Genomic DNA, 27,022 nt, shown 5'->3' on the forward strand with positions numbered 1-27,022 from the left:
GAGAGAGAGAGAGGGGGAGCAGGAGAGAGAGAGATAGAGAGAGAGGGAGCAGGAGAGAGAGAGAGAGAGAGAGAGAGAGAGAGAGAGAGAGAGAGAGAGGGAGCAGGAGAGAGAGAGAGAGAGAGGGGGGGGGGGGAGCAGGAGAGAGAGAGAGAGAGAGAGAGAGAGAGAGAGAGAAAGAGAGGGGGAGAGAGAGAGAGAGGGAGAGAGAGAGAGAGAGGCATGAAGATGGCTGGTTGTGGAACATGTTATTACCGCATACCACTAATAAACCAAAACTCAACAACAGAGAAAAGAGGCAGTCAAGAGACGCCTGACAACCAAGGGGACAGAGAGAGCGGGAGGGGAGGGTGGGTGCAGGGATAATATCTCTCTCTCTCTCTTGCAAGGAGAGTTGTGTGGGAAGCACAGCTAGGTCCCCTGGTAGCCTTTCCAGGAACAACAGTGGTTGGCCTGCCAAGAGGGTCATCATCAGATAGACAGGGAGTTGTGCTGAATGGAACAGAGCCTCCCAGCCATCTAAGCCTCAATGCTCCAGGGTAGGGGGTGGCCGAGTGCTACACAGCCCATTAGAAAGGACCTTTGGTGGCGGAAGGGGGACAGCTTGCACCCACGCCCAGTTTCTTAGTTCATGCCCCATCTCCTAGCATTCTACAGACCCTACAAAACACCATTGTCCTGCCAAAAGATTAGGTCAGCTCTGGATACCAGTTAACTCTTTGGCAGACACATCCCTCCCTGTCACTAACAAAGGGGTTAGGGTTCAATCTGATGTGTGTGTGTGAGCGTGCTTGCGCGTGTGCGTGTGTGTTTCTGTGCAGATGGGACGTCAACGATGACCTTTGCCTCTGGTTTATCTCTTCTCTCACTGTTCCAGTCAGACTTCAGTCAGCCCCACTGATTCCTAGATTCACATATTGTAAACATCAAATATTACATTCTTTACTATATAGTGTATGTTGCTATCTTAATCACAATGAGGAGATAGAGTTTTAGTCAAGTGAGCGTTTAGACAGCTGTACTATCTGAAATGAGTCAAAGGTCAAAGATTTTGTTGATCCTTCGCTGACTGTGGGGAACGTTGTAGGGGACATCTTCATCCTAGTTTAGAGATCAGAGGTGGAGGAAGCTTCTACATACCTTCTTATCCTGACTGAATAGGATCTCCCTGCTTAGAAAGTCATTGCGCTCTCTCTCTCTCGCTCTCTCTCATCTCTGATCCTCCTAGTGTCTCTATCTCGACTAACTGCCTAAGATCCCAGATCATTGTTCCCTAGATAAACTGTAAGTCTGTATCTATCCCCTTACAGCGTCTAATTACCAACACGCCACAGACCTGGAGGTTTATTCCAGGTCTGGGACCGGAATAGAGACAAGGGGAAGGAGGGGCCAGGCCAGGGCTGGAGGCAAGCTGGGCTGGAGGGCTGGGAGGCGGGCGGGCATGTGCCTCTGGGTAATCGCTCCTTAAATAGCCCCAGGAAGCGATCCAGGGCAGTGCAGTTAACACAGTGGGAGCGCTCTGAGCCGACACACTGTCCCACACACTCCTGGACGCGCAACACAGGAGGAGCAGGGAGAGGACTTTTCGGGACTTATCCAGAGTGGATCCTGGGACTATAGCTGAAAAAGTGGTCCAGGATGAACTTTGCCGCCCAGTTCATCTACGCCAACTATATCAGAGATGGATCGCCTAACAGAGTGGGATTCAGCGATAGTGATGAGAATGACCCCTTCTGGCAGAGGTGGGACTCTACAGATTCATCACCCATCCACTGTACCCCATTAGACACAGAGGGATTTCCCACCCGAGCCCTGGCTGTAGACGTACCCCCCCAACACCCTAAGGAACCAAATACTCCCACTGCCGCTTCTCCTGCAGTGACTCCTGCTGTGGCTCCTTCTGCACCTCGTGTTGCACCTCTTCCTGTTCTCCTTCATCCTTGTTCTGCACTTCTTCTCTCTCCCCAAGGTCAACTAACCACACCAGCCACAACCTCCAGTCTCCACCATCTTCCTTCTCCTCGTGCAAGGATATCTACCAAGTCCTCTAGAGCCACCAGTAAACCCCTTTCTGTCCCCAAATCTAACGCCATCTCCAATCCCTGTTGTCCTCCTCCTCCATCAGAAACAGCACCTCCACCACCTCGAGCTTCCTCCCCTGCTCTCTCCAGGTCCACAGTAGTAGCCAAGGCCCCCCTTAGCCATGTCCCTGCCCCTGTGATACCCTCTCCAGACCCGGGGAACAGATTTCTCTTGCCAGCCTTCCACGTTCTGATATGCCTCCTCCTCCGCCTGGTTCTATCCTTCATCCTCTTCTTCCTCCCCAGGTAAACAGACTGGACACAGGGAAGGACCTAAAGAGAGAGAGAGAGAGAGAGAGAGCGATAAAGGAGAGAGCGAAAGACAGAGAGAAGCTTGGGGTCTTCCACATTCTGAGACAGTAGAAAGGAGACGGAGAGGTGGCATTACTGAGAGAAAGTGTGAAGGATTAAAGAGGCAAATGGTGTAGATGGACATTAGTGTCAGAGGGTTAACTGGGGAATGGGGTGAAAGGGTAAAGCAGCTCTTATGGCTGAGTAGACGATATTAATAGAACGACTGGTTGTGAAACAGGAAACAGAGCCAAATACATTGGATATTAGGGAAATAGAACGTCAACAGAGTAACTCCACCTGGTGGTTTTATGTGCTAGTGCTGTTTGTATCTTGACGTCGTTGCTATGACTTAGCTCTTGGAAATTATGCCAATGTGTATACCAGTGGAGGCTGCTGAGGGGAGGATGGGTCATAATAATGTCTGGAATGGATTAAATGGAATGGCATCAAACACATGGAAACCATGTGTTTGAGATATTTGATACTATTCCGGTCCAGCCATTACCACGAGCCCGTCCTCCCCAATTAAGGTGCCACCAACCTCCTGTGGTGTATACACAATGGAAACTTAAAGTGAAGTTATATTTGAACAGCTGGTTTGAATCATGACATACAGTCTATCCATTTCAGTAGTGCATATAATGTGAGCAAAACTAAGTGACTTTTGAAAAGGAGTCTCCCCAAAACATAATATATCATACAATAGCATGTATATGAATGCATTAGGTTATTTAAATTAAATTTAATGAATACTACATGTAGTTGTTATGAATGTTTATAAGGCAATGTTAGTAGGTGAATCTAATCCCCGGTCTTATCTAATCCCTGTATGTCTTTATAAATAGAGCCTTAATTCTGAATGACCTGATTGCTGATAATATACAGTTGAAGTCGGAAGTTTACATACACTTAGGTTGGAGTCATTAAAACTTGTTTTTCAACCACTCCACACATGTCTTGTTAACAAACTATAGTTTTGGCAAGTCGGTTAGGACAGCTACTTTGTGCATGACACAAGTAATTTTTCCAACAATTGTTTACAGACAGATTATTTCACTTATAATTCACTGTATCACAATTCCAGTGGGTCAGAAGGTTACATACACTAATTTGACTGTGCATTTAAACAGCTTGGAAAATTCCAGAAAATGATGTCATGGCTTTAGAAGCTTCTGACAGGCTAATTGACATAATTTGAGTCAATTGGAGGTGTACCTATGGATGTATTTCAAGGCCTACCTTCAAACGCAGTGCCTCTTTGCTTGACATCATTGGAAAATCAAAAGAAATCAGCCAAGACCTCAGAAAAATAATTGTAGACCTCCACAAGTCAGGTTCATCCTTTGGCAGCAATTTCCAAACCCCTGAAGGTACCACGTTCATCTGTACAAACAATAGTATGCAAGTATAAACACCATGGGACCACGCAGCCATCATACCGCTCAGGAAGGAGACTCGTTCTGTCTCCTAGAGATGAACGTACTTTGGTGCAAAAAATCGAATCAGTTTGCAACTGCACATGGGGACAAAGATTGTACTTTTTAGAGAAATGTCTTCTAGTCTGATGAAACAAAAATAGAACTGTTAGGCTATAATGGCCATCGTTATGTTTGGAGGAAAAAGGGGAGGCTTGCAAGCCGAAGAACACCATCCTAACCATGAAGCACGGGGGTGGCAGCATCATGTTGTGGGGGTGCTTTGCTGCAGGAGGGACTGGTGCACTTCACAAAATAGATGGCATCATGAGGACGGAAAATTATGTGGATATATTGATGCAACATCTCAAGACATCAGTCGGAAAGTTTAAGATTGGTCGCAAATGGGTCTTCTGAATGGACAATGACCCCAAGCATACTTCCAAAGTTGTGGCAAAATGGCTTAAGGACAACAAAGGCAAGATATTGGGAGTGGCCATCACAAAGCCCTGACCTCAATCCTATAGAAAATTTGTGGCCAGAAGTGAAAAAACGTGTGCGAGCAAGGAGGCCTACAAACCTGACTCAGTTACACCAGCTCTGTCAGGAGGAATGGGCCAAAATTCACCCAATTTATTGTGGGAAACTTGTGGAAGGCTAATGTTTGTTAAATAATTTAAAGGCAATGCTACCAAATACTAATTGAGTGTATGTAAACTTCTGACCCACTGTGAAAGTGATGAAAGAAATAAAAGCTGAAATAAATAATTCTCTCTACTATTATTCTGACATTTCACATGTTTAAAATCAAGTGGTGATCCTAACTGACCTAAGACAGAACATTTGTACTTGGATTAAATGTCAGGAATTGTGAAAAAGGTGTATGTAAACTTCCGACTTCAACTGTAACTATGTATCCTAATTACCACAATACTGCAAATGTTGAATTAACTATATTATCAATCCCATTGACAATTATGGAAATATTTGGACATTAACTCCTAGGTTTAAGAACAATCCAACTAAATGCTCTACCAAGTTGTTATTGAGTTACAGGATTTAGTCAAACTATCACTGATAATAAGCGTCTCTCTCATTTAACTTTATTAAAAGCGTGTTACGTTTAATTACTGCATGCCCCTAAAAGACTGCATTGAAATGATTCAAATGAGTCATTGTTTAATCAGAGATCAAATACATCAAGCAGAGGTGAAACTCTGAGAACATGATGGGTGACTAAATGAAATCCAACCATTCCCTTCCCCTCTGTACCATCCAAACAGACAACAACATAAGAGCCGTGTGTGTGTGTGTGTGGTTAATAGGTTAAAACCTACAGCTATTTCCGTTGTCATCAGGGACAGCCAGTTGTACCTGGACATGGGAAGATCTCTGTGAATTATCTCCTATTGTACAAAGCACAAGGTTACTGCCATCACTCCCAGACTTTGTAAAGCAGTGGCTAATCTATTCCCCACTTGTTCACACACATGGTCAAATCTTACTCCTGAAAACTCCACCCAGCCTATTAGCAATTCTCTCCTCCTGCTCCCTCTCATCACTCTAGTCCATTGCTGAGACCTTTGACCTGAAATACATGTGTAAGAGCTGTATCCGTCATTACAGAGTAATTCCAAGCCCTGTTGATCTTCCTTTCTCCCCCAGCGAGGCGCAGTGTCTTGGGTCAACTAAACAGGGCTGCTCCACCTCTTCCAAGACTACCTACAACAAGGACGCCCCCGTTTGTAACGGGGTTGCGGGCCTGCGGCCCACCCTCATCCACCCAGAGCGCCTGAAGGACTTTGGTATTGAGGAGGAGGAGTGCCTCAATGGGGAAGTCAAGACCAAGGAGACCAAGGTGGTGGGGGTCCCTGAGATCCAGCTGATGGACCCGCCCAAGACTAACAAGAAGAGAGGCAGCGAGAGCAAAGCAATCACACCACCCAAGCCTGAATACCTCCGCTTCGATGACATCAGTGCTGCAGCCTTCAAAATCCAGATGAGGATGCAGAAGACCCCCTGCATGGTATGTTCAGAGCCTTCTATACACTCTCACAAAAAAATGTACCAGCTAGAACCATAAAGGGTTCTTTGGATGTCCCTCGTCTGTAGGAGAACCCTTTTGTGTCCAGTTAAAGCCTTTTCACCAAAGGGTTCTTAAAGGATTCTTGGATGAGGGACAGGCGAAGAACCCTCCGTTTCTTTTAAGTAGTACCTTTTTTCCCCAAAGAGTAATAACTGTAGATGATGAACCCTGCTTCATATGCGGAAGCTGACTCGCATCGTGCTTGTTTGTGTTCCCAGTACTCCAGACTGTCCAAACAGTACGGCATGGAGATCTTCCTGAAGAAGGAACACCTCCACTACACAGGCTCAGTGAAGGAAAGAGGCGTTCTCTACATGCTCACCTCCCTCAGCCAGGTATGCACCACAATGCATCTCTCTATGCATTCCAGCTGGGGAAAAGTCCAAGCTAACAAGTAGCTAACAAGTAGCTAACAAGCTTAACAAATACTATTACTTTAACAGTTAGCCAAATCCCCCTCCACAGGAGCAGCAGAAGAAGGGGGTGATTGTGGCTACAGACTGTAGCTTCTCCATGGCCGTGGCCCACCATGCGGTGGAGTTGAGGATCCCAGTGTTTGTCATCATGCCAGCCAGCTGTGCCCAGCCCCACCTCAGGATGTACCGTGACTACGGCGCCATGGTAATCTCCTATGGCAGCACGGCCAGGGACTCCCTGAACCACGCCCGCCACCTGGCCAAGGAGAACGGATACCTTTACCTGGAAGAGTAAGTCACCCTGGGAGCCATTCCCATGGCTTTCCTTTGTTTTATAACATGCACTGATGGCAATGTGACACTAACACATGGGCACATGGTAATACTGTATTTCTCTCTCTGTCTCTCGCTCAGGGATGATAGTGCTGTGTACTTGGCAGGACTGGGCACAGTAGGCATGGAGATCTATGAGCAGGTGCCCAAACTAGATGCAGTCATTGTGCCCGCTGGTGGGCAGTGTAGTCTACTGGTTGGCACAGCAGCCGCCATCAAACACCTCAACTCGCGCATCACTGTCATAGTAAGTGTTTCCTAACTCTGAATATTTGTTTAGTGTACTATTGTCGTAGTGAGTAAGTTGCAAACATGCTCTCCAAAATGTGGATCCCCATCATACTTAGCATAGCACTGAATGTCCACTAAATCGGCAAAATAATATTGGGATTTATGTACCATTGTTCTCTTTGACAGGGAGTTGAACCAGAAGGATTCCCGTTGCTACTACAGTCCCTCAAAACAGGCAGCCCGGTGACTAGAGAACTATACAGCACCCCAAACAAGAAGCTTTATGGAGGTACTGTGCACTTGTACCCCTGTAGGCTATCTGAACCCATACCTCTACCCCCTGTGATATGTTTTTCTCTCTGTACGTTTTCTTCCTTTTTCTTAAATAGATTGTCATGGCGCTGTACTCACTGAACTCAACGCCTATAACCCACTCTCTATCCCCAGACCTATTTGAGCACTCAATGGGGACCCACACCTTCCAGCTGGCTAAGACATTTGTGGATAAAGTCATCTCTGTCAGGTACTACATCTCTATGGAAGAGGAGGGTATCTCACCACACATTTGCCATCGTCATAGTATTCTACATTTCTGGACATAGACACCCCTCTGTTCCCCAGTGCTGTGATTGTTGCCATGGCTCTATATTGGTAGCACTGATGCTCCCAAGGTTAGAAGTACCAGACAGTACTAAGGAGCACCAGGGGCTCTATTAAATGCGTATCACGGAGGTTCAGCGTTGTTGCGTGATTGACAATTAAAGACGATGTTCCCACAGTGGCGGAGACTGCATTCGCTTCAGCGATACAGATTGAATAGAGCCCTAGGCCTATATGAATCCATATCTCCTGGAGGAGCCCATTTCCTTCCTTCCAGTGCCTTCTTACTGGACAAGTTACCAGGTTGTTAGGCAGCTAGGTAACGTGACTGGACATTTGCTTGTTATCAAACAAGTTAGGGGCCCGCAACATGGTTTCTGAAATGATCAAATGTGAATTGCGAATCCGCGATGGAAAGGAAAGATGTTAGCTCCGGTCTTACATTTTGAACAGTTTGGGCAAAAGACTAGCAGTTCTATGCATTGTAAAGGTGCAACCATGGTACTCACAGGTGAGGTGCAAAGAGAAGTGAACACTGCCGGGTTACCTGCCTCTCCAACCAAGGTGCATGAACTGAGGAGCAAACAGAATGCTAAAAGCAAAAATGCGTCTCTGCCTTAGCCTTTTGCAGATAGAAAAGAAGGAGGCTTTTGTACATTGCTAAATGTTCTCCTATGCGTTCAGGGACCAACCACAATGGGAATACAACACAAAATATGACGTGATTATTTGCAATAATCTTACCAATAGGCGGCCATTTTGAAATATGTAAAAGTCCCCTTTATTTTTATGTCTGTAAAACCTTGATCAAATCTAAGGGTCAATGTTTGTTTAACTTTTTGTAATAAAGAAGCACTTTTAAAAGTTGCTGAATTCCCTCTTCAATCTCACAGGTGAGGTGAAAGTATACGCAATATATGATACAAATGTAACAACTTAACTTGTTGCTCCTAATGACACCAATATCATTTTGCCATTCAATGTATTATCTGGGTGAATATTTTTCTTCTACAGCTAAATATTTAGGATCATATGGGATCAAGATGGTCGCAAATTAGAGCCCAGAGTGCAGTAAAGTGTCTCAATCATTGTCATTTAGCACTGCTGTTGTTGTGGTGTTATTGTTGTTCTCTCTCTCTGAGTATACCTGACCTTTTACTCTTCTCAACAGAGAGGAGGACTCTCTGGTAGCCATGCTAAGGTTCCAGGAGTTTGAACACTCCACGGTGGACACAGAGGGAGCCATGGGACTTGCGGCCATCTTGGCTGGTCAACTACCAGAGCTGAAGGGCAAAAGGTGGGTTAACGCACGGCTAGTGTGGGTTACTGTATCAAAACATATGAGTAAATCCTAACCCTTAGCCTTCAATTGACATCAATGCATGACTAAATGAACATTCAACTTAAAGAAATTAGGATTCACCCATAGTGTCAAAAAGGTTTCCTATTGATATTCCCGATGAATTGAGTCTCCATCTATGTCCTTGTCTGCCCGCTGCAGGGTAGCTGTGTTGGTCAGCAGTGCTAACATGGAGTTCGACCTGATCAGACAGTGTGTTGACCGAGCCCTGGTTCTGGACGACCGGGTCAACAAGTTTACGGTGCAGTTGGCGGACTTTCCAGGGGACATGGCCAAGCTACTGGACATCCTGGCCCGAGAGGACATCAAGTGAGTTAAACACTAACATGAGAACAGATAGTTATGAACTATACATCTGAATATAAATACACTAGTGTATAAGCGGTTGATTACTCCCTATTTCTCTGAAACACACACACACGTCAGAGTATATGGTCAGACAGACTGACCATAACCCAGTACTACCAGACCTTATTAATCACCTAAGTTCTGATATCTGTGCTGCATATGGATGGAGATAAGTGTGTATAGTTAGATTATGGTGCGTATAGTTAGATCACTCACACTCTCTCAGTGACGGTAATGCCTCTGTGCCAAATCTGGCCCCGTGACCCTGTTCTCCCCACATCCGATCGCATCAGAATAAGCCACAGGACAGGAGGAGGCTTTACCTGGCAGGATGTTCAGTCTGGACAGACAAATCCTCTGATAACAAGAACAATGTGAATGAAGTCTGCTCCTCTCTTTCTCCTCATCCACTTTTTCTTTCTCTCGTTCTGTCTGTTTACAGTGGCTTGCGAAAGTATTCACCCCCTGGATTTTTTCCTATTTTGTTGCCTTACAACCTGGAAATAACATTTCTTTTGGGGGGGGGTTGTATCATTTGATTTACACAACATGCCTACCACTTTGAAGATGCAAAATATTTTTTCTTGTGATACAAACAAGAAATAAGACCAAAAAAAAGAAAACTTGAGCGTGCATAACTATTCACCCCCCCAAAGTCAATACTTTGTAGAGTCACCTTTTGCAGCAATTACAGCTGCAAGTCTCCTGCAGTATGTCTCTATAAGCTTGGCACATCTAGCCACTGGGATTTTTGCCCATTCTTCAAGGGAAAACTGCTCAAGCTCCATCAAGTTGGATGGGTTCCGCTGGTGTACAGCAATCTTTAAGTCATACCACAGATTCTCAATTGGATTGAGGTCTGGCCTTTGACTAGGCTATTCCAAGACATTTAGATGTTTCCCCTTAAACCACTTGAGTGTTGGTTTAGCAGTATGCTTAGGGTCATTGTCCTGCTGGAAGGTGAACCTCCATCCCAGTCTCAAAACTCTGGAAGGCTGAAACAGGTTTCCCTCAAGACTTTCATTGTATTTAGCGCCATCCATCATTCCTTCAATTCTGACCAGTTTCCCAGTCCCTGCCGATGAAAAACATCCCCACAGCATGATTCTGCTGGGATGGTGTTCTCAGGGTGATGAAGAGGTGTTGGGTTTGCGCCAGACATAGTGTTTTCCTTGATGGCCAAAAAGCTAAATTTTAGACTCATCTGACCAGAGTACCTTCTTCCATGTGTTACCTTCCCACATGCCTTTTGTTCAACACCAATTTTTTTCTTTATGCAATGGCTTTCTGGCCACTCTTCCATAAAGCCCAGCTCTTTGGAGTGTACTGCTTAAAGTGGTTCTATGGACAGATACTCCAATCTCCACTGTGGAGCTTTGCAGCTCCTTCAAGGTTATCTTTGGTCTCTTTGTTGCCTCTCTGATTAATGGCTTCCTTGCCTGGTCCATGAATTTTGGCGGGTGGCCCTCTCTTGGCAGGTTTGTTGTGGTGCCATATTCTTTCCATTTTTTAATAATGGATTTAATGGTGCTCCGTGGGATGTTCAAAGTTTTGGATATTTATTTTATAACCCAACCCTGATCTGTGCTTCTCCACAACTTTGTCCCTGACCTGTTTGGAGAGCTCCTTGGTCTTCATGGTGCCCCTTGCTTAGTGGTGTTGCAGACTCTGGGGCCTTTCAGAACAGGTGTAAATATACTGAGATCATGTGACAGATCATGTGACACTTAGATTGCACATAGGTGGACTTTATTTAACTAATTATGTGACTTCTGAAGGTAATTGGTTGCACCAGATCTTATTTAGGGGCTTCATAGCAAAGGGGGTGAATACATAGGCACACACCACTTTTCTGTTTTTTATTTTTTAGAATTTTTTTAAACAAGTTATTTTTTTCATTTTCACTTCACCAATTTGGACTATTTTGTGTATGTCCATTTCATGAAATCCACATCCAAATCTATTTAAATTACAGGTTGTAATGCAACAAAATAGGAACAATGCCAAGGGGGATGAATTCTTTTGCAAGGCACTGTACATCTGTCACCTCTCAGTAATGCTTCTTTTCATCTTCTTTCTCTCTCTACCTCACTCTCTCTCTCTCCCTCTCCATCAGGTTGTTGGATGTTTGCCACCGTAGACACAATGACAGAGGCGATCTCTTCAAGGCCCTGGTACAACAGCCTTACCCTCTTCCCCCAAAATCCACTCCGCTGCTTTTCACACTGTCGTTGCCGTGGAAACCCTGGCTCGGGTTGCCGCTGTGTTGGTAGTGCAGGGTAGTGTGAGATGTGTGGTGGATTCTTGGACCAGTGCTGCTAGACAGTGTCAATATGTGATTGATTTGGAAGTGGTTTATGACTCTGATTGAGATGTTGCCTACTAATGGCAAGCATGATTTAGAAGTTCCAGATGTGTGACTTTAACTGACTGTAAAGTTGGCAGCTGTAAAACAAGTTATGTACAGGTATATTATGGGAAGGTACAATATTATGTTACTACCATGTACCGGGTTAAGTCTAGTGATAGAAAGGAGACAGGCTGGAATCGACAGGGACTTCAGATGCATTGAGTGTGTTGGGAGCTTGTTGCACCATGCTACAACCACGTAACAGTGGTATGTTCTAAACGTGTGGGTCAATGTGTAATAATCTTAGAGATCATTCATTTACATTTCACAGACTGTGTGTGTGTGTGTGTGGCAGTGAGAGATGATTAGGATTAAATCTGTGTTGTGTGCTCACAGGTGGAGTGTGTGGTGGAGACCAGAGATAAGACACAGAGCACTCAGCTCCGCAGGACACTGTCTGAGCGCTATCCCACACTACGCTGGCTGGACCGGTGATCAACACACGTCACGGCCTCGTCACGGCTCTCTCTCTGAACACGCACACACACGGACAAAGCATGCACGCGCATGCACACATGCACGTCACTTGCAGACACACACACACACACACACACACAATTAAACAGACAATGAAACAGAAACATTGTGAATGTATATGCACACATAACACATGCATTGAACTTTTTTTGCTGCAAAACTACCGAATTGCAATTGCTTTTGAGTATCAGTGAGTATAAAAAAAGCCTTTTGTTTAGTAGAGATTATACAGGGAGATAAACTTAAATACGGGAATATATGGGATTTACTGCATATGCTGCTCTGATGAGAAAACAATACTTTCACCCCATACTTCTGTTATTAGGGAGCTCAGGGGGTACTTTTGGGCCAGTTTCTCGGACAATGATTAAGCCCAGCTGATCCTAACATAACAGTGGTAGTGACAATTAAAAGCATTATGTTCTGGAAATAAAAGTTGATGATGATGACGTATTCAACGATTTGTCTTCGTAGTTTGTATGTCCAGTTCAGATGAGACAGGATCAGGTAAGGTCAGCCAATGGGATCAACTGCACAATGCATGTTATTCATAGTTGTGTTAGAGCATCTGCTATCTACCCATCAATTCATTTGATCGCGGGAGCTAAATAAAGTGGGCTATTGTATAGAGTCAGACCTGATCCTTTAACCCCCACTCCTTGCTGAGCGAGAAAGGATGAGAAAGAAAGAGAAAGAGAGAGAGAGGGAGAAGGAGTGTGCGATGCCTTGAAATAAAAGTTACCTCATGGTTCAGAAGATGACATCTCATTGATTAATGAGTGGAGACAGTGCCAGAGGAGAGACGGGATGATTTAGATGGGCTAATTCCCTAAGTTCGTTAGCAGAGGACATTCTGACCCCACTGTGCTACTTTGGCCTGGTCAGTACTAAGAAACTGACCACTATATATCAATGAAGCAATCTAGACCTCCCAATGTCCTATACTTCTTACCAATCCACGGCAGCTAAGACAGAGAAACACGTCGTCATCTACGAACCGAGTCAGCTATTGATACTGAGATATTACAAATGTCCCACAAGATTAGGTGCCTATGAACTGTCCCCTCAAGCTTCTCCAGTTTATCATCTGTAAGATGACCAGTTGTATCAAAATTAAGACAGTGATAGCTTTAATAGCTGGTGCTAGTCTCGGGAACCAGACCCAAGGCAAGCTGGAGCTTTTGAAAGAGACTCGACTGGAGCAACAATGATTCAATAAACATAATGACAGTGCCTGGGGAGATATTAGCAGGAGGAGATGTAAGCTCTGTGTTAATCAAAGTAATCAAATAGATAGCTACTGACAGATAATGAATTACTCTCCTGTAATGGCAATAAATCCTGCGACACAGCCACAGAAACTGTGAGGGGAGAGACGGAGAGGCAGGCAGCGCTTTCTCAGCCAGTCGAAATCATAAATCAGATGGCATAATTTTTTAAACATTTTTTTATTTTACCCCTTTTTCTCCCCAATTTCGTGGTATCCAATTGTTGTAGTAGCTACTATCTTGTCTCATCGCTACAACTCCCGTACGGGCTCGGGAGAGACGAAGGTTGAAAGTCATGCGTCCTCCGATACACAACCCAATCAAGCCGCACTGTTTCTTAACACAGCACGCATCCAACCCGGAAGCCAGCCGCACCAATGCGCCGGAGGAAACACCGTGCACCTGGCCACCTTGGTTAGCGCACACTGCGCCCAGCCCGCCACAGGAGTCGCTGGTGCGCGATGAGACAAGGACACCCCTACCGACCAAGCCCTCCCTAACCCGGGCGACGCTAGGCCAATTGTGCGTCACCTCACGGACCTCCCGGTCGCGGCCGGTTACGACAGAGCCTGGGCGCAAACCCAGGAACTCTGATGGCACAGCTGGCGCTGCAGTACAGCGCCCTTAACCACTGCGCCACCCGGGAGGCCCAGATGGCATAATTTTGATGGATATAAAGAAGAAAGAAATGTCAATTTGAAATGTCTATCAGTTTGAAGTGATTGTGTTAGCTGTGTTGTTGGCTAGCTCCTCTGAACAACAGTGTCCTGGCAAGTGAGAACATTTTCTTTGCCAGGCAAAATCGCACCTCATTAGCTCATTGTTATGGATGTATCCAAATAAATGTCACGAGAAAACAGCTTAAACAAATGCAAATGCAGCTATTTAATCTGGCTGGACTTTTTGACATTGCTAGCCAGTATGGCAATGAAACATTTAGAACAAACGACTGGGTCTCTAGCAACCAAACAGATAGAACAAACGACCAGCTGGCTTAGGTAGATTTGTGTCGGGACTATATCTTGTGGAAGGATGAAATAGTATGAATAAATGCACCAAAATAACGTTTTTATTGAAAACATGTCAATCAGTATTTGAATATGCTGGTAACCCATACAAAAGTGATAATGTCCTTGAAGCTTGTGTTTGGAGGATATATTTGCACGGTTTGCCGGATCTCGACTTTGTCTCGGGCTTAACAATACCTGTGTCACTCTGGCACAATCAGACGAGAGTGCTCTGAAATCGGAGTAGGTAGCCAGAGTGAATTTACGAACGCACCCAATATATCCTCCAAACAGTGGAGGCTCCTCAGAGGAGGAAGGGGAGGACCATCCTCCTCAGTGAAATTTCCTAAAAATAAAAATAGTGAAACATAACAAAATGTATCCCTTTTAGATAGAACTATACTAAATATATTCATATGTCACCAAATAACTGATTAAAGCACACTGTTTTGCAATGAAGGTCTATAGTAACCAACAGCACTCGCTGGGGTAGCGCCACGGTGTAGCTGGAGGACAGCTAGCTTCTGTCCTCCCCTGGGTACATAGACTTCAATACAAAACCTAGGAGGCTCGTAGGCCTCACCCCCTTCCATAGACCTACATGGTAATTATGACCACTTCCGGAGGACGACCTCCAACCAATCAAAGCTTTTGCAGTATGAACTGGATTAGGATCAGCGAATGAACCTAGTGTGTTGTATTGGGATTGTGCTGCGGAATAAGGCGGGACAGGGTTCTATGTGTTGAGAAGCTTGGTGAGTTGGTGACATGATTGGATAGAGATTGAAAAGTGATAGTTGAGCAATTTTGGGATATTATACAATTCAAGTTAGTTCCTTAAAATTACCTGACACGGAGGAGTTTGATTATACATTGTTTTCTTGGTTTTAGAACTTTTGTGTCCAGTTAGTGCAATTTATTTGAATTTGCCATGCTAACTTAATTAAGTAGCAGCAGCTAGCTAGCTAGCTCCCAGCTCCAGTGTGCAGTTTTTGCCGCCAGCGCTACCTGAAGTTTTGATGACTTTTTGTTGAAGAACCCCTTTCATTCTCTGGGGGTACACGGAAAAGAAGTGAATTAAAACAGAGGGTCGACCTCTGCCTGAGATCAGTTTCACGGAGAAGGATGAAAAGGTGAGGGCGTTCAATACCAATTGGTGTCAAAAGTATAACAGTAGCTGGTTAACAGGGAGCCTCTCATCAAAGTATTGCTGGCCTTGCTTGCTTTTTGGAAAGTCAGCCTTTGGCCAAAGAGGGGTACAGTGACCTAAAGAACATTGATCGTTCTGCTAAACGCCAAAACAAAAGCAGACAGCATTTAAATGCCCACATCAGGTTCAAGCTTCTGTAAAAAAAAAGGCCCCATCGATCATGACGAAGGTCTGCGTATTCAAACTGCGCAACACAATGAGAATTTAATTAACAAGAAACAGGAACGTTCTCAAGCGGCTTATCAATACCACTATTTTCGCGCATGCAATAATTGGTTTTAGAGGACATGACGAGAGAGAAAGTTCCACTAACAAGTGAAAGTACAAGGAGCTTGCAGCGGTAATGTCACGTTACGATGCTTTACTTGCTGAACATATGGAACTGTCTACTGTCTTTTTCTAGAATGTCGAAATCAATTCAATAGCTTCCATCGCGTCATCCATTAAAAGTTAGATTAAAGAGGCAACGCATATTTTTCGCGCGCTCAAGTAGGTTTTCCACTTTCCTCATGTATTTATTTAGCAAAGATGATAACACATAACCACTCTGGACAGACATAAGCAAAAACTCATTACATAAATGTTATAGCAGCCTAACATTAAAGATCTGACATGCTGAATGGGATGAAAACGAGACCAATTTTCAGTCTGATCAACTGTAGGCTACTAATAAGAGCAGCTGCATACAGCCTATTATGTGCGCTGTCCATTTGGTCAGGGTAACTTTATTTATTCCAGTCTGCATCACAACCGGCAGTGATTGGGAGTCCCATACGCCGGCGCACAATTGGTCCTGCGTTGTCCGGGTTAGGGTTTGGCCGGGGTAGGCCGTCATTGTGAATAAGAATGTGTTCTTTAACTGACTTGCCTAGTTAAATAAAGGTTAAATGAAATAAAAAATGTACAGTCCATTTGTGTGTGAGAAGAAAATGTGAATGTGATCAAATTTGGTTTATGTTCAAAATTGGACTGGCTAGGCTGCCTATACGTTTAAAATCAAAAAGTATTAACTGGAATTAATCAATCAACATAATAGTGCCCACTGACAAAGAAATGATCAGTCTATCATTTTAATGGTAGGTTTATTTGAACAGTGAGAGACAGAATAACAACAAAACAATCCAGAAAAACGCATGTCAAAAATTTTATAAATTGATTTGCATTTTAATGAGGGAAATAAGTATTTGACTCCCTCTCAATCAGAAAGACTTCTGGCTCCCAAGTGTCTTTTATACAGGTAAGGAGCTGAGATTAGGAGCACACTCTTAAAGAGAGTGCTCATAATCTCTGCTTGTTACCTCTATAAAAGACACCTGTCCACAGAAGCAATCAATCAATCAGATTCCAAACTCTCCACCATGGCCAAGACCAAAGAGCTTTCCAAGGATGTCAGGGACAAGATTGTAGACCTACACAAGGCTGGAATGGGCTACAAGACCATCGCCAAGCAGCTTGGTGAAAAGGTGACAACAGTTGGTGTGATTATTATCAAATGGAAGAAACACAAAATAACTATCAATCTCCCTCAGCCTGAGGTTGGAGTGGCTCAAGAAGTAGCACATTAAGGTCCTGGAGTGGCCTAGCCAGTCTCCAGACCTTAATCCCATAGAAAATCTGTGGAGGGAGCTGAAGGTTCGAGTTGCCAAACGTCAGCCTCGAAACCTTAATGACTTGGAGAAGATCTGCAAAGAGGAGTGGGACAAAATCCCTCCTGAGATGTGTACAAACCTGGTGGCCAACTACAAGAAATGTCTGACCTCTGTGATTGCCAACAAGGGTTTTGCCACCAAGTACTAAGTCATGTTTTGCAGAGGGGTCAAATACATATTTCCATCATTAAAATGCAAATAAATTTATAACATTTTTGACATGCGTTTTTCTGGATTGTTTTGTTGTTATTCTGTCTCTCACTGTTCAAATAAACCTACCATTAAAATTATAGACTGATCATTTCTTTGTCAGTGGGCAAACGTACAAAATCAGCAGGGGATCAAGTACTTTTTTCCCTCACTGTAAATCTTGTTGGGGCAATAAAATAAAAAATGGTGGTATGCATGCCAGTAAAGCCACCACACAACACTAAACAATACATTAATTGCACTATAATGGTGACAAACATTGCCCACAAACTGTATGGGCCCACATAAAGCTGTCCCAACAGCAGAGTCCCATCAGCAGAGTCCCATCAGCTTACCACTGCAACAGTTCATTCAGCCTCATTTACGGCCTTTTAAAAAAACATAGCTGATGTGGCTGACTTGCTTAAACAAATGTGGTTTCTACTGATAATTGAGATGTACAAACTATGGCATAAGGGGACGACAAGCGGATAAGAGGCAATCCGTAATTTCAATTAAGACATTAATGCGGTAGCTATGGTGGACGTAGTCAATATAACTACTTGTTCAGGACTTTTGAAATGTACAGCGACAGAATTCAGAAAATGGGCCTTTCTTACGGTGTTCTCCTTGTACAGTCGTGGCCAAAAGTTTTGAGAATGACACAAATATTAATTTCCACAAAGTTTGCTGCTTCAGTGGCTTTAGATATTTCTGTCAGATGTTACTATGGAATACTGAAGTATAATTACAAGCATTTCATAAGTGTCAAAGGCTTTTATTGACAATTACATGAAGTTGATGCGAAGAGTCAATATTTGCAATGTCGACCCTTCTTTTTGGCATGCTGTCAATTAACTTCTGGGCCACATCCTGACTGATGGCAGCCCATTCTTGCATAATCAATGCTTGGAGATTGTCAGAATGTGTGGGTTTTTGTTTGTCCACCCACCACAAGTTCTCAATGGGATTTAGGTCTGGGGAGTTTCCTGGCCATGGACCCAAAATATCGATGTTTTGTTCCCCGAGCCACTTAGTTATCAATTTTGCCTTATGGCAAGGTGCTCCATCATGCTTGAAAAGGAATTGTTCGTCACAAAACTGCTCCTGGATGGTTGGGAGAAGTTGCTCTCGGAGGATGTGTTGGTACCATTCTTTATTCATGGCTGTGTTCTTAGGCAAAATTATGAGTGAGCCCACTCCCTTGGCTGAGAAGCAACCCCACACATGAATGGTCTCAGGATGCTTTACTGTTGGCATGACACAGGACTGATGGTAGCGCTCACCTTGTCTTCTCCGGACAAGCTTTTTTCTGGATGCCCCAAACAATCGGAAAGGGGATTCTTTACCCCCGTCCTCAGCAGTCCAATCCCTGTACCTTTTGCAGAATATCAGTCTGTCCCTGATGTTTCCCTGGAGAGAAGTGGCTTCTTTGCTGCCCTTCTTGACACCAGGCCATCCTCCAAAAGTCTTCGCCTCACTGTGCGTGCAGATGCACTCACACCTGCCTGCTGCCATTCCTGAGCAAGCTCTGTACTGGTGGTGCCCCGATCCCGCAGCTGAATCAACTTTAGGAGACGGTCCTGGCGCTTGCTGGACTTTCTTGGGCGCCCTGAAGCCTTCTTCACAACAATTGAACCGCTCTCCTTGAAGTTCTTGATGATTCGATAAATGGTTGATTTAGGTGCAATCTTACTGGCAGCAATATCCTTGCCTTTGAAGCCCTTTTTGTGCAAAGCAATGATGACGGCACGTGTTTCCTTGCAGGTAACCATGATTGACAGAGGAAGAACAATGATTCCAAGCACTACCCTCCTTTTGAAGCTTCCAGTCTGTTATTCGAACTCAATCAGCATGACAGAGTGATCTCCAGCCTTGTCCTCGTCAACACTCACACCTGTGTTAACGAGAGAATCACTGACATGATGTCAGCCGGTCCTTTTGTGGCAGGGCTGAAATGTAGTGGAAATGTTTTTTGGGGGATTCAGTTCATTTGCATGGCAAAGAGGGACTTTGCAATTAATTGCAATTCATCTGATCACTCTTCATAACATTCTGGAGTATTTGCAAATTGCCATCATACAAACTGAGGCAGCAGACTTTGTGAAATGTCATACTCAAAAAATTTTGGCCATGACTGTACACCAAGTCAGAACCATAGGATAAATAAAGGGGGCATATTAGCAGACAATCAAAGCTCTTACAATATTCAATGATTACATTTCTCTAAAACAGGTTATAGGCTATGTGCACCACCAAGTCAGAACAGTAGGCGAAATTAAAAGGTGAAAATAGACCAAATTATTAGGGTGAGACACATGGGCTACTAACAGTTTACTACACTACATACACTTAGTATTACTTTCTTAGCTACAGTATACACATCTCCCTGACATATTCCATAATTTACGCAGCAGCATACAAGACATTTTTGGACTCAGCTTGTTGTGCTGTGCTCACTTGAACAGGAAAGTGGCGAAGCAGTCCTTAGTGTGCAAATTTTGTCATCAAACTTTGTCATCTAAGTTTGGCATTCTCTGGATTTATGGTGCTTTCAAGACAACTGGGAACTCAGAAAACAAGGTTGAATCATGATGACGTTAGTGATCTTCAGGTCGTAGCTCTAGAAAGAGGCCCGAGTTCCTGATTTACAATTCCGAGTTGGATGAAAGTCCAAAACATATTTTCCCAGTCGGATCTCGTTTTTCCCGAGTTCCCAGTTGTCTTGAACTCACTATTCAGATTTTGCTGTTCCAAGTTAACAGTGGTATTGAATGCGGCACAAATCATGCTTCATTGACAGCATGGTCAATGTTGAATGTTTATAATTGTAAACTAGGAAAAGAGACCCTTAATCTTAGATTTGGGACCACAAAGTCACTCCACTGAATAGCAGGCTAACGATGGCTTTGCAATGCTTGCAGTTAGGCACCGAGTCCTTACAAACCACTCATTGTTGAATTTGAGATTTCCAACTTGTTTATGTCAAATGGCGGATGAGCACTGATGTTTTATCTGTAATTTTTCGTCATTATTTCTCTTCATATAACAAGGATTAAAAAGGATTTACCAGAGGACTTGATGGTCGACTTGATTCATGAAGATGACTGCTAGCTAAGATTTTGAAAGTATGAGGTTGACACAATCAGTCCAATCAAGCTACTATAGATATAACGTGATTTGACGTCATTTTATCTGTGGCCAATGATCTTGAGCCTTCTTGGATGTGCACTTCTAATGTAACTCTATAGCAGCACCCAAGGGGCTTGAGTTTTCGAGCTCTACCCTTAGACTTGGCAGTGACTTAGTGTCCCCATGAGTGATAGAACACTGAGCCAATCACTGCACAACGCTCCGTATTTTCTGCTGGCTTGCCCCACCACCACAGAAACCACTGAGCTAGACTGAAACACCTGCATTTTGGAGCTGCCTTACTCAAGAAAACAAAAAAAGAGACCATGTTTGTATGCACTGTTATTAACTCAATGATATATATTTTTTCTTTACATTGTTTGTAAACTGATGTGCGACACGTATTAATAATAAATAACACGCAAAACAGGCTTTTTTTTGCTACAAATGTGGGCTTACAGCCCCACCTTCCCTGAATGACTGGTCACCACTGTATGGTTCTAAGATGAACTTAGCCTTAAGATATTTTTGGGAAACCGGGCCTTGTACAAGAGATTCTGTGGGACAGTACACCATGATGTTATGTCCTCGTCATGGCTGTCCATGCACACAAGGTGTAGACAGTATGATAGACAGAGGTGGACAAAAATAAAGTAGATTTAAACAGCCAAGTTTGTTCATCAATCACTCTTTATTTGTCACACGTTATAAATGAGAGAACTTCACTCTTCGTCTCTCATCTTATCCCTTATCTGTATTAATTTGTGAATTAATTCCCAGCATGCTCATGCTTAAAGGCAAATGGATTAATCTAATCTAATCTAATGAAAGTTAAGAAACATCTGTAGTCCTTTTTCATTAAAACAAGAAACAGTGATTATAATGGGTGATCTGAACTTAACATTTGAAAATGCTGTAGCATGATTAGAAAACATTTTGTAGGAAAACTTGGTACTTTTCCATCATGATATAAAACAGAAAATATTTTGTCATTTTGAACCTTGTGATAATCTCTGTGTAGACAGTGCATTGCATTCTGTCCTAAAATATGCTCTGGATAAAAAAAAAAGTGCATTTTTTTTCTAAGGAATGTTGGGTGTGTGGTGGGAAGCTTCACAATAGCTATGTATTGTAAGATGGAGAGTTTTGATGGCTTGAATGTTTCTACTGTTCAATCAGAAGGTCTAAAGGTCCTTAACAATCACAATGTTGTAAGTTATTTTATTCATGGTCCTCTCTGGGCACTGTACAATCTGGAATCACAAATGACTATCTTGTTCCCAAACAGATTGCAGATAAAAGTTCACATCATGCCATGGCCACTCATTATTTGTAGAGGAAGTGGTGGTGTAGTCTATAAAGACTATAGACTCTGTTCTGCAGCAGGGTCTTCCTTGTGGCATCAGTGTTGTTTGGTCCTGTGGTCAGGTTTGTATTTGAGAAGCAGGCCGAGAGAGGCAAAGCCAAACAGCACCGTCTGGATAAACCAGAGGCAACGTGTCATTGTGCCGTCCACCCCTTTGTCACTGTGAAGAGACGCAGACAGGCAGCAGTTTAGTCTCAGGTTCAGTGTCAGGGACTACAACACAATGGCCCTTAAGGTATTGAGTAGAGTCCAAATTGGCAAATATAAAGAGAGGAGACAGAAGGCTGTGCATAGTAAGATCTTAAATGTAACTAGACATGCAGTTATACGATGCCCCCTTCTGGCCAAAACAAAACATGTTGTGGAATGGTGCACTAGAAGAATCACAATAAAACTATTGTATTCGGTACAGTCAACAGTAGCTCTATGACTCCCACTTCTTCAATTATCTTTGAACTTTGGGCAACATGAGTCAACACATAGGCTTAAACATCTTAAGAGTCGATTAGCTCCCCGTGTGTTTATGCTAGAGACACCATTTCTTGTAACGACTGTAGCTCAATCCCCTCTTCACGCCGATATAAGGCTTATTCCATAACATGGGGCTTGTGAAAGTGGCCTTTTTCTACACACGAGAGGCTCCGGATGAGAAAATTGTCACAAAATCGTCTGTAAAACCCGAACCGTGTGAGCTAAGTAACTAATATGCCATCCGGTTGTTTTGGCTCTACGACATCCACAAGCTTCACGGCAGTCGTCTGAACTCTGTTGCGGACATCCTCATTTCGAAGAGGTCTTTTCACAAAACCGGATACAAACGAATATGTCCCCAATATCGAAAGGGGAGACTCTCCCAAACACAAATGTGCCAGATGTTCTGCTCTATGACGCACACAAACTTCAAGGGAGTCGTCTGAAGGTTAACCCAGTACCGGGCTGTAAAAATTGCTAAAAATAACGTGACCAAACATGGGTCAAAATAAAATACAAATATTTATTTTTGAACTTTTGGTTTTGCCATTTATCAATGTGTTGGGCTATAGCAGTAAAGGCCAAATTCAATGTATTATCAAATATTTGTTTTATTTATTTATTTTATTTTATTTTACCTTTATTTAACCAGGTAGGCAAGTTGAGAACAAGTTCTCATTTACAATTGCGACCTGGCCAAGATAAAGCAAAGCAGTTCGACAGATACAACGACACAGAGTTACACATGGAGTAAAACAAACATACAGTCAATAATACAGTATAAACAAGTCTATATACAATGTGAGCAAATGAGGAGGGAGGTAAAGGCAAAAAAGGCCATGCTGGCAAGGTAAATACAATATAGCAAGTAAAACACTGGAATGGTAGTTTTGCAATGGAAGAACAGGCTAGGTTGAACAGGCTAGTAATAGGGGTGGCAACAATTTCGGCAGATAATTTTAGAAAGAAAGGGTCCAGATTGTCTAGCCCGGCTGATTTGTAGGGGTCCAGATTTTGCAGCTCTTTCAGAACATCAGCTGAATGGATTTGGGAGAAGGAGAAATGGGGAAGGCTTGGGCGAGTTGCTGTTGGGGGTGCAGTGCTGTTGACAGGGGTAGGAGTAGCCAGGTGGAAAGCATGGCCAGCAGTAGAAAAATGCTTATTGAAATTTTCAATTATGGTGGATTTATCAGTGGTGACAGTGTTTCCTATCTTCAGTGCAGTGGGCAGCTGGGAGGAGGTGTTCTTATTCTCCATGGACTTTACAGTGTCCCAGAACTTTTTTGAGTTAGTGTTGCAAGAAGCACATTTCTGCTTGAAAAGCTAGCCTTGGCTTTTCTAACTGCCTGTGTATAATGGTTTCTAGCTTCCCTGAACTTTATAACCTTATAACGACAAGGGTCCTACAATTCTAAATTAAAATGACTAAATTCTACATTTAATGACCATCTTAAAACAATGATACAGGTTAGCTTAGTAGATATTGCGATCTAGAGGCTTAGACCTACAGGGGTTTTAAGGTTTTGGGTTTTAAAGTAGGTGTGATAGCATGTCACTAGAGGGAGCCTGATAGAAAGCAGAACAATAGCACCCCCTGGAGGAGACATGGATATATGAACATCCATCTTACCTGCAGACCTTCATGGCAACAAGGGCTTCTGCCACGTGGATGACCCAGGTTGCCCACCATCTGATACACAGAGCAACACCCAACATTCAGAATGAGGATGTTTCTAGTCAATGTCTAACAGCTTTCTTTAAAAACAGTCTTACTTTTTTTTCAGGCAAGTGACCAATGATTTTATGATTTCCTCTAGCTACAGTGTAATGGTCCCATACCACAGCAATTGATTAGAGATTCAAAAACAGAAAACACATTGGTCTTGTTCGGATATAAAATGTGAGAGTGTTTCTTTGATATTTCATAAGCAGTCATGCATGTGATTGAAGAGTGGAAGTGTTACTCTGTTTGAAAATGTTGTGAAAAGAGTGTGAAAATGGTGAAAAAGAGTGGGACACAGTGGATTATGCAGACTGACCAAGCCTCTGTATTCTGTGGGTACTTGGCACATCACTCGAAATCTCATTTACAGTGATATGGTGTGCTGGCAAACCTACCCAGTGCAGTAATTAATTCCTTGTTCATTTGATTGCTAAACCTAAAATTATTGGTTATTACAGAGTTAGGCCTAACAACTGTAGAAGCTGCATGTGCTATACATTGTAACTGCAGTTTCATTCAGCATTTCTTTCAATTTCACATTGACTATCCTCATTCTGACTATAAGGTCTACAGAATATTGTAAACATTACCATGGAGAAACACTAACTTACCCTTTGTACATGAGAGAATGGTAATTGTCCACCAGGTATCTGGACAGGGTGCCAAGCGGGCCCAGGTTGTCATAGGGGACCTGCTGTGGCCAGAACACTGTCCACTGAAACACAGAACAGAGATGCGGTCAGACAGTCAGTTCATGGAAAACGCATAGTTTTCACTAAATAGCATGTTATAAACAGTGCCCCATACACATTAATTGCTTCCACAACTTTTGACAACAGTAATTAGGTACACATGTCCCCCATCCAAGTAATTTTCGAATATAATCACATGGTCACTGTAACATTGAGTTTTGTAATATTATGTCCACCTCTGACAGGTTGCAACATGCTTAACAAAAAGACTATTCAGGCCTATACATTCCAGAGGGCTTCCAGCTTGTGCAGAGGCCATTGTGCACTAACTCTCCACTTTTGGCTCATCATTGTTCGGATATAGCCAAACTCATTTAGCTTCGCTGACAGTCCTAGCAAGCAGTTGTCACTGGGGTTCCAGTGTTGGCGCACACATCCTGACATTAGTATGACCTCTGATTTACATGACTGAGGAAGGCAACGCATACCACAGATGTAGTGGGGAAATGATGTGTCAATGAGGGGATATTATTTAGCCAGAATAGAACTAGACTACTAAGAGACATATTGCACCCAAATTATCTTTTCACGCCTGCTATGTTAGGTTAAACTCACCCTTTCCCCACATTCCAAACATAATGCGTTATCTATAGTGTTATCTATGGCTGATAAATAGGCCTGCTTAGAGAAATGTCAAAGGCTATCTAACGTTACAATATCATGGAATTCTTTCCATTCCGCAGCGCAGGTACATTCTTCCACTCCCCTTCCACTCCCCCCTAAGTAAACTGCAATAATAGATAGCTTAAAAGTTGGTAATTACAACGGAAACTATACAATATATTTTTTTTCAATTAATAACACATTTTCAAATTAATTGTATTAGCCGGGACCTTACAGCAGGAATCATTTATATTTAACTCGCAGGGTTGATGACCTGGATACACTTTCATTGCAAGCGCAACATCCAGGCTAACTTCGTAAGCTAAATACTGTACTACTTCGTCATGGACTTCACGGGAATTGAATAACAAAAACCACAAAAACAAATGTCTGAATAAAAGACAGAAAGTTGGCCGAGTAAAATGGAGATCCACCCGGAGTCTATTCGTGGTGACGCTTTGGCTATGTTTACGGCACTGTGGCTGTGGCACAGTGAACTCAACCATTTGCTTTATAATTGCGGTGATATTGCTTCAAAACCATCCACGTTTTGTGGTTTTGACTTACTGTGAAGTATCCCATCGAAAGCGCCACTGTAGTTATCCAAAAAACACTGGTTCTTCTAAAATAATGACACCCATCGCTTTTGGCCATGGTTGCGTTTAACTTGTCCCGCTCTCAAATTAACACGTGCAACAAAAACAGTAGGTACGCTTTTGTACCGAGACTGCTGTCTCTGAATGGGATTAGAGTAGGATGATGTCAATCTTTCTTTATCAGTCATATGATATCCAAGGTTCAATATTGATTTGAGACAAGTGCTATTTAATTTCGAAATAGGAATAGCCTTGACTGAAATAAAGAGAAAAGTTCAAAGTGCATGCATTGCATGTGTGCATGTATTGTTGATTTATTATACATTTACAACTTTGAATAGAATAGACGAAAATCATTGGCAAGTAAATGTATTTGCCAATGATTTTCGTCTATTTTATTCAAAGTTATAGGATTAAAGCTCAGTAAAAGTGGGACATTATCCATCTAAGTGGCTAATGGATATAGACTAGATCTAAACTAATGGTTCTACAGTAAAATGGCCATGGGACCTAAGGTATTTACAATCTAATCCTCATAGTCTAGATATCTCTATCTGCATGACAATAACGAATCAATCACTTTATAGTAATTACACCATTAGTCAAATGGAAATTGGTCAAACTAGTTATTATTACTTATTTATTCACTGATTATTGCATGTAAAACTGTGTGTCGGAAGTATTTAAATCCTGAGCAAAACAGTTCATGAACTCAAAGAATAGCCTACATGAGGCCATTGTGAAATAGAGACAATGTATTTGCATGTGCTAAGAGTTTAACTTGTTTATTTTGTAATATAGCTTTTATTTGAAGCAGTGATGAAACAGTATGTGAGGAGCCACCATATGACACGTTCTGAAGTGTGCAAATGTAAATGTTATAGGCTATGTATGTATTGAGGAGGACAATACCAATTTTGCAAGAGGCTTGAAGGACCAAAGGGCTACACATAATGTGTAATAGGATTTGGATAACCCCCAGAATGAATTGCTGTCAGGTCCAAT

The 27,022-nt window shown here is 42.9% G+C and overlaps 2 protein-coding genes across 3 annotated transcripts; one reads left to right on the forward strand and one right to left on the reverse strand.

Moving 5' to 3' along the window:
- The first annotated feature begins 1,400 nt into the window (after nucleotides 1–1,400).
- LOC110502325 (uncharacterized) lies at nucleotides 1,401–12,509 on the forward strand. Of its 2 annotated transcripts, XM_021580267.3 has the most exons (11): nucleotides 1,401–2,327; nucleotides 5,456–5,816; nucleotides 6,095–6,211; nucleotides 6,342–6,583; nucleotides 6,707–6,872; nucleotides 7,043–7,145; nucleotides 7,304–7,379; nucleotides 8,628–8,753; nucleotides 8,958–9,125; nucleotides 11,281–11,338; nucleotides 11,911–12,509. In XM_021580267.3, the coding sequence occupies exons 1-11, from the start codon at nucleotides 1,639–1,641 to the stop codon at nucleotides 12,007–12,009; spliced, it is 2,205 nt and encodes a 734-aa protein (XP_021435942.2). In that variant the 5' UTR covers nucleotides 1,401–1,638; the 3' UTR covers nucleotides 12,010–12,509. The 2 variants fall into 2 exon arrangements, with proteins under 2 accessions (XP_021435942.2, XP_090072792.1); XM_090216666.1 differs by lacking the exon at nucleotides 11,281–11,338 and having other exon boundaries at nucleotides 1,471–2,327.
- Nucleotides 12,510–21,178: 8,669 nt separating this feature from the next.
- On the reverse strand, nucleotides 21,179–26,122 carry tmem254 (transmembrane protein 254). Its single transcript, XM_021580270.3, has 4 exons — nucleotides 25,989–26,122; nucleotides 24,678–24,781; nucleotides 23,974–24,033; nucleotides 21,179–22,032 (listed from the first exon to the last, which is right to left on the reverse strand). The coding sequence occupies exons 1-4, from the start codon at nucleotides 26,073–26,075 to the stop codon at nucleotides 21,909–21,911; spliced, it is 375 nt and encodes a 124-aa protein (XP_021435945.3). The 5' UTR covers nucleotides 26,076–26,122; the 3' UTR covers nucleotides 21,179–21,908.
- Between the last annotated feature and the right edge of the window lie 900 nt (nucleotides 26,123–27,022).

Source organism: Oncorhynchus mykiss, chromosome 23 (genome assembly GCF_057628025.1).
Source record: "Oncorhynchus mykiss isolate SJ-2025 chromosome 23, ASM5762802v1, whole genome shotgun sequence".
In the NCBI taxonomy this organism is placed as follows: domain Eukaryota; kingdom Metazoa; phylum Chordata; class Actinopteri; order Salmoniformes; family Salmonidae; genus Oncorhynchus; species Oncorhynchus mykiss.